Source organism: Nematolebias whitei, chromosome 1, assembly GCF_014905685.2.
Source record: "Nematolebias whitei isolate Nwh7 chromosome 1, NemWhi1, whole genome shotgun sequence".
In the NCBI taxonomy this organism is placed as follows: domain Eukaryota; kingdom Metazoa; phylum Chordata; class Actinopteri; order Cyprinodontiformes; family Rivulidae; genus Nematolebias; species Nematolebias whitei.
Window position 1 is genome coordinate 17066878 of NC_056498.1, and position 6900 is coordinate 17073777.

The window sequence follows — 6900 nt, forward strand, 5'->3', positions numbered from 1 at the left end:
CAGCACACACACTTTTTGCCCCACTCCCCTCAGGAAGGAGGTTAAGGAGCATTAAGTGTAGAACCACTAGACTGAGGAACAGCTTCTACCCTGAGGCTGTTAGACTCATGAATCTCTAACTAGAATAATCACTGTGAAAAACCATATCATGTTGCTGCTGATCTGTTTCATGTTGCTGCTGATCTGTTTCAATGTTGATGTGTTCATGCGTGCACATCTGCTCACAGACTCATGTTCATGTTTGTGCTGATGTTCAATGTTTTATGTTATGAGTGCTTAGTGTATATTTAGTTGATGTTTTTCTTAGTTCATATCTTAGATGTTATTACTGTTTTTCTTATACATTTTATTGTTGGATGTAACTGGGACCCTGCGTACATAATTTCGCTCCACCACATGTACCACATGAGGTGCGAATGACAATAAAGAAACTCTGACTCTGACTCTGAAAACACGCAAAGGAATAAAAAAATAAATGTTTTATTTTAGTTAGTATGTCAATAAAAAGCTTTTAATGAGTTAGAAGGCATATGAGGAAAACTGGCAACCAACACTGTCGCCCAGGCCAGCAGAGAGATGTAGTCTCTCCAGCATGTCTTGGGTCTTCTCTGGGGTTTCGTCCCAGTTGGACATGTCAGAACACCTCCATAGTGACTCCTCCACCGCAACTGGCTCCTCTCGATAAGGAGGAACAGCTGCTCTACTCTTATGGTACTTTGCCACTGTAAATGGTAAATGGACTGTATTTATATAGCACCTTTCTATCTTATGAAGATACTCAAAGCGCTTTACACAACAATCTGTGCCCTCATTCACTCATTCATACAGCACTCTACTATATACAGCAGTGTTTCCCCTATTTAACTTTCCATGGCGGGGTGCTCATCTCATCCATGATTTTTGTTGGTGGGGGAGACGGAGACACGTCTAAGCGCAGCTTGTACCAACAGTTTTTGAGCCGGGTGTGTATGTGTGTGTGTTCAGCATGAGAGAAGAGGCGGTTTAGCTTTTTAGCTAGAGCGCCTATATTGCGCGCTGCTAGCTTAGCACGACGCATTTGAGTTGTGCGCTGTTCATACAGATAGTTTTCGTGTGTGTGTGTGTGGGGGGGGGGGGGGGGGGCGTTCAGCTTGAGAGAAGAGGCAACATGAGTGCTGTCTTTAGCTTTTTAGCTAGAGAGCCTGTATTTCGCGCCGCTAGCTTAATCCTATGTCAGTGCCGGGTGTGGGGGGGAAGTTCGGTTTGGTAGGCGGGGTGCTCAGTTCTGTTGATGGGGTGGGGCACCCCGCTTTTATAATGGTAGGAGAAACACTATATAGAGAATACTCAGTGCTTTGGGGAGATGGTGTAGAGGCAGGGCAGCCGGCTTGGGACCCGGAAGTCCCAGGTTCGATCCCCAGTCACTGCACATCACGTGGCGTCTCTGGGCAGCACATCTCATCCCCAAAATGTCCCCCGGGCGCTTTCAGTAGCTGCCCACTGCACCACCTGGTGGTGGATGGGTTAAATGCAGAGACTAATTTCGCCATTGTATGGAAACATACAGTGCTGACATTGTGATGACATTATTATTATTATTATTTATCACATTCACACACCGACGGGACACACATCAGAGGCAACAAGAGTTTCAGTGTCTTGCCCAGGGACATTTCGGCATGTGACTGCTGGTGGAATCGAACCCCCAACTCTTGCATTGGAGGACGACTGCTCTAAGAACTCATTCACAGCCGCTCCAACTCTCAACTGTCTCAACTCTCATCGGTTTGGCACTACACCACACCAGTTAAGGGCCTGCCCTCTGCCAGTACCCACCACCACTCAGCCCAATTCATGGGACCACCTTGTTTGAGGTTCCAAGTGGGCTGCTCCGAGGGGCCAATTTTGATGTAAGCAGACAGCAGCTGTTGATTGTCCAGAGGAGCTACGTCATCACTGGATGACCCACACAGCAAAACTGCAAACTACCTCCAGTGTTTCCCCTACCGTTACCCAAGGAGTGCACCCTGCCCTGTCAACAGACCCGAGCGCCCTGCTTACTGAAATGTCCTTCAGCCACACAATCCCTCCCCTGACAACTGCCGGCACTAACGTAGTCCTGTTAGCACAACACAGACATGTCTCCCCCTTGAACAAAAATCACAGAAGAGATGAGCGCTCTGCCAAGCCAAGTAGCCTAGGGGAAATACTGACGTCTCAACTTCCTCATCCATCTTCCACTTCCTCATTGTGTTGACGGACAGCGCCACAAGAAACGAGTATATAAACAGAGAGAAATTGGAGATGATGGTGCAGCATGGCTACACCCGGACTTATAGGCAGTGCTGGGATAAACTAAAGAAACTGAAGTCCGATTACAGGGCAATTAAGGACCACAACCAGCAGAGTGGCTTGAACACAATGACCTGTTATGATCCTGCCCACAGAGCAAGGAAACAGGTCAACCACAGCAAATCACCTACAATACACCAGAGAAGAACTGATAAGATGAGAGCTGAGTGGAGTCCAGCCACACTGCAGAGAAAACTCATTTCCTCCACTGGTGCCTGCAGTCTCGTTCTTTTTGTCACCACTCAAGAGTTTGTGACCATAGGTGAGGGAAGGAATGTAGACCGAGCAGTAAACAGAGAGCGTAACCTTGCAGCTCAGCTCCCTCTTCACCATAACAGACCGCCACGAAGTACACAATACTGCAAAAGCTACGCTGATCCATCTGTTGATCTTGCGCTCCATTCTTCCCTCATTCGTAAACAAAACCCAGAAAACTCCTCCACTTGAGACAGCGTCTCAATATCAGCTCAAAAAGGTTTGGGAGCGACGCTAAGGGTAACAGGATGGTAATTTTCAATTAAAGCTAAACAGAGCAAGTTACTGTGACCAACAAATGAAGATGTGTGTCCTATTCTAAAAATAAATAAATAAATAAAAGGTTTTGTAACCGTTTTGTCATTTTGAAGTCCATATAATTAAAATATGCATCTCTCACCCGGAGGAAAGGGATGATGTTGTCTTTTGCAATGGCCTGCAGGAGTCGCGGTGCTCCAGTCAGAGACTGCAGGCCTGCTCCACATGTAGAAAAGAATGAGCCAATCACAATGACCCAAGGAGACGGCCAGGCCAGAGTCCCGACCACCAAGTTCCCTTTAACTGAATATCCAAACCTGCAGGGATAACAACATTTAGTTTAGGCAGCTGTTTTTAATGATGCAATACAACAAAACCTGTGTGTTTTTGACTCACACATCAAGCTTACGTAAAAAAAAAAAAACAAAAAAAAAACACTGAAGCAGATGCACTTACTTGTCTCTGAGGACAACCCCTTCGATGCAGGAGCCAAATAACACAACATTACTCAGATCTGGAAGGACGGGGCTCAGGAAAACACCACATACAACAAAAGCTTCAACGGTTTTAGTACTATAAAACAGCAGCAAGTAAAATGTCAAACTACACAAAGAAAAGAAAAAAAAGGATATTTAAAAAAATTAAATAAAATATGTAACAATGAGCTGGAACTGAAAATGTGTTAAATTGTGTTTTATGGTTCTTAATGACTCTTTGGAAACAAGATTATAACACAACATAAAGGATACAGACGATAGAGGTAGTAAGGATGGCGAGGATGGTTCCGGTAGGGATGGAGCGCTGAGCATCTTTCAGATCCCCCGACCGATTAGAACCAGCCATGATTCCTGCAAGAAAACAAAACCACTGCAATCAAGCAAACAGCAAAACAGGCCAGGACAACTTAATTCTGTATCTATGACACTTTTCTTGAAAACAAAAGCAAAATCTAGAATTTGCGAAGAATTTGAAGTAAATTTTGACTGAACAGTGTGCACCTGTGACTGAGGGGAAGAAGATGCCGACTAGCACCATGAAGGAGGTTGTGATATCAGTGAACACGTATGGTTGTTGGGTGGAGGCTGGATGTCCAACGTTGGAGGAGCTAAGTGAGCGCTTCTCAATCACATCACCTTTGCTGCGGTAGGAGCTCCAAAGGTTCTCTGTTAGGAAGAAAGTCAACTTCTGCCCATTAATAGTACGTATTGATTTATCTATTTATATGGGTCAGTCTGTACATTATTGACGAGCTAACTGCTAGTCCGAGTGGGCCCACTTTTCAACTGGATTTCTGCCCTCTTGAAACAACTCCAATATTTAAAATTTCCCAGTTCATGCAAATGTTAAAAACATTTATACTACTGTTAACGTCACATTACACATTCATTTTGGCAGAAATACTGAATTTCTGCTGGAAGAGCCCCAAGCTGCACAGGAATTGCTACAGCTAGCTGCTGTTATTTGTGATTAAATTTTAAATGCAAGTGTAATGTAAAACTAGCAACAATGTAAAAGGTTTTACACCACTCTAAAAATTTGAAGACTGTTATTATTTTTGGTCCTTGCCTTGCTCAGACTAGCCATGAGCTCATCAATCCAGTCGGAAATAAACTCTCGCCAAACTGAGCTCGCTCAGAGATATCGCTCAAATAGCTATCTACAACAGGTAAGATATTAAATGGGGGAGTGGTGGCACAGAGGTTAGAGAAGGTGAGCCTGTGATCGGAAGATCGCCGGTTCAAGCCCCGACAACATCAAAAATGTGGGTAGGGTAGGTGAAGCACCCACACCTGTCTCCACCCTCATTTGCCCCGCTCTGGGCCCATGAGCAAGGCCCTTAACCCCCATCTGCTCCCTAAACAGGTCTCTCTTGAAAAATGAGTTCTCGTGGTTCAATGAGACTACCTGTATAAATAAAGGGTAAATGAAAAAACAAAAAATGGAATGGTAAATGGACATTGCACCTTTCTATCTAATCAAGATACTCAAAGCTCTTTAAAATACATTCTGTGCCCAATTTACCTCCACACACACACATTCATACAGCTCTCTACTAGATCTCTACAAAAACTAATCTGACTCTGTAGAGACTAATCAGTGTTTTATCACATTCATACACCGATGGGACACACATTGGAGGCAATGAGGGGTTCAGTGTCTTGCCCAAGGACACTTCAACATGTGACTGCTGGTGGAATCACACCCCCAACACTCCCATTGTAGGAAGACCGATTTAACCACTCAGCCACAGCTGCCTCAAATTAGGCATTTTTACCTTTTCCACAGAGAATCACTTGAAAATATCTATCCCTTTAAGACACAGGAGTTGCTTTCATTTAAAAAGAAAACAATTAATTGTACGTTTATAATAATAATCTCATCTTCAGAGTTTCATTCTGTTTTTATATCAGGACTTTATAGATACAAAGCATTACATGTCTGTAAAAAAGGTTGCACAGTATTAGAAAAGCATGAACCTCAGTCTTTATAATCTAAGAGCCTATGACTCATTGAAGCCCAAGCCATTCTTGGTGACACAGACATAATGATAATACATTTAAGATAAATTGTGCAGCCCCCGGTTTGCATGATCAGTCTCATGCCACAGCTATCACTTACTGTTGCAGTCAAAAAACTTCAAACACAATCACTGTACCTAAAATGGCCCCACTGATCAGACCAGGGATCCCTTTAATCTCAGAGAAATTATTGGAGGTGAAGTATTCGTCGCAGGATGCGTTGAGTTCTGGGCCACTGCAGAAATGTCCCCACAGAAATGTTGTCTCCACTACAGCAGGGCCGTAGATGGGGGGGACATATGTTGGTCCAGCTGTGCTGTTGTCTGAAGAAAGCAATGATACACATCAGGAAAGATGAACAGATTCAACACTTCAAGATTCCTGACTATGAACAGGATGCATCAACCCACCATAATTAGCTGTGAAGTTACTGTCAATACTCTCTGTTGTCTGCACTAAGATGGTTTTACTACAATAGTTGTCTTCAATATCATGGCCGTTGATTGTTCTGTTCCCCAGCATGCACACACTGCACACAAAAGTCCAGGCGACAGTCAGGATTAGAAGAAAAGCAACTGGTCCACCCAGTAACCTTGAACAGGAAATCTTACGGAAAATCCGGCTGTTTGAAGGCAGAGACAAAAGCTCCGATGTAGATGGAAACAATGGAGATGATGACACAGGCCAAGAAGATGGAAGCCAGTTTGTTCACATATTTAACGCCCACAAAGACCAGTAAGGCCATCAGGATGAGACAGATGCTGCCATAGACTCGCATGTTGTTCAACAGCGCTATGCCTTCACCTTTAAAAATAGCCGCGGCGGGTACAATGTACTTCTGGAAGAGAAAGATGATGACAGAAACATTGTAAACCAGAATATCAGCCTAAAGCAATACATTTATTTTAGGAGAAACTTTTAAGACTTTAATAAAGTTGTGGTTCCATCAACATCTGTGGTTTTAAAAGACCCTCTAGGTCAGTGCTGCAGGACTGAAAAAGCAATAAGAGATTTAGTCATAGTCTGAAATTAGTTCGTCAGAAATGTATTATACTAAATAGCAGTGGTTCCCAACCCTGGTCCTTGAGGAACACCATCCTCCATATTTTAGTTGTTTCTCTGCTCCAACACACCTGATTCTGTGGTTTAATTACTTCTGTAAGTTCGGCAGAAGCCTGTTAATCACCCTTTAATTCAAATCAGGTGTGTTGCAGAGGAACAACTAAAACATGCAGGATGGTGTTCCTCAGGGACCAGGGTTGGGAACCACTGCTAAATAGGATGTACCATAGGATATACAAGGGGTTACAAAGGTATCCACCCACTTTCATTCTGTTTTGTTGCTGTAAATGCAGGAATTTAATAGTTATTAGAATTTTATTTTTTACTTCTAAATTGACACAACATAACTATCACTTAAAGGATTATGAATATTTATTAAAGTGAACCCCCCTCCCCCGCTAAAAATAATTAATCATATACAACTATTTTATTACATCATTAGTTAGAAAACAGTTTTAAATAACCAGTTCAGTAG

At 43.2% G+C, this 6900-nt stretch overlaps 1 protein-coding gene across 1 annotated transcript in view; it reads right to left on the reverse strand.

Annotated features, from left to right (window-relative positions):
• Positions 1–1772: 1772 nt before the first annotated feature.
• The window catches only part of LOC119418630 (solute carrier family 12 member 6), a 12516-nt gene continuing 7388 nt past the window's right edge, over positions 1773–6900 (reverse strand). Inside the window, exons 2-9 of the mRNA XM_037685957.1 lie at positions 5975–6167; positions 5774–5892; positions 5501–5686; positions 3843–4007; positions 3594–3692; positions 3301–3358; positions 2987–3161; positions 1773–1904 (exon numbers count right to left, since the gene is read on the reverse strand). Coding sequence (XP_037541885.1) covers positions 1773–1904; positions 2987–3161; positions 3301–3358; positions 3594–3692; positions 3843–4007; positions 5501–5686; positions 5774–5892; positions 5975–6167 — 1127 coding nt within the window. The remainder of the gene's footprint in view (positions 1905–2986; positions 3162–3300; positions 3359–3593; positions 3693–3842; positions 4008–5500; positions 5687–5773; positions 5893–5974; positions 6168–6900) is intronic.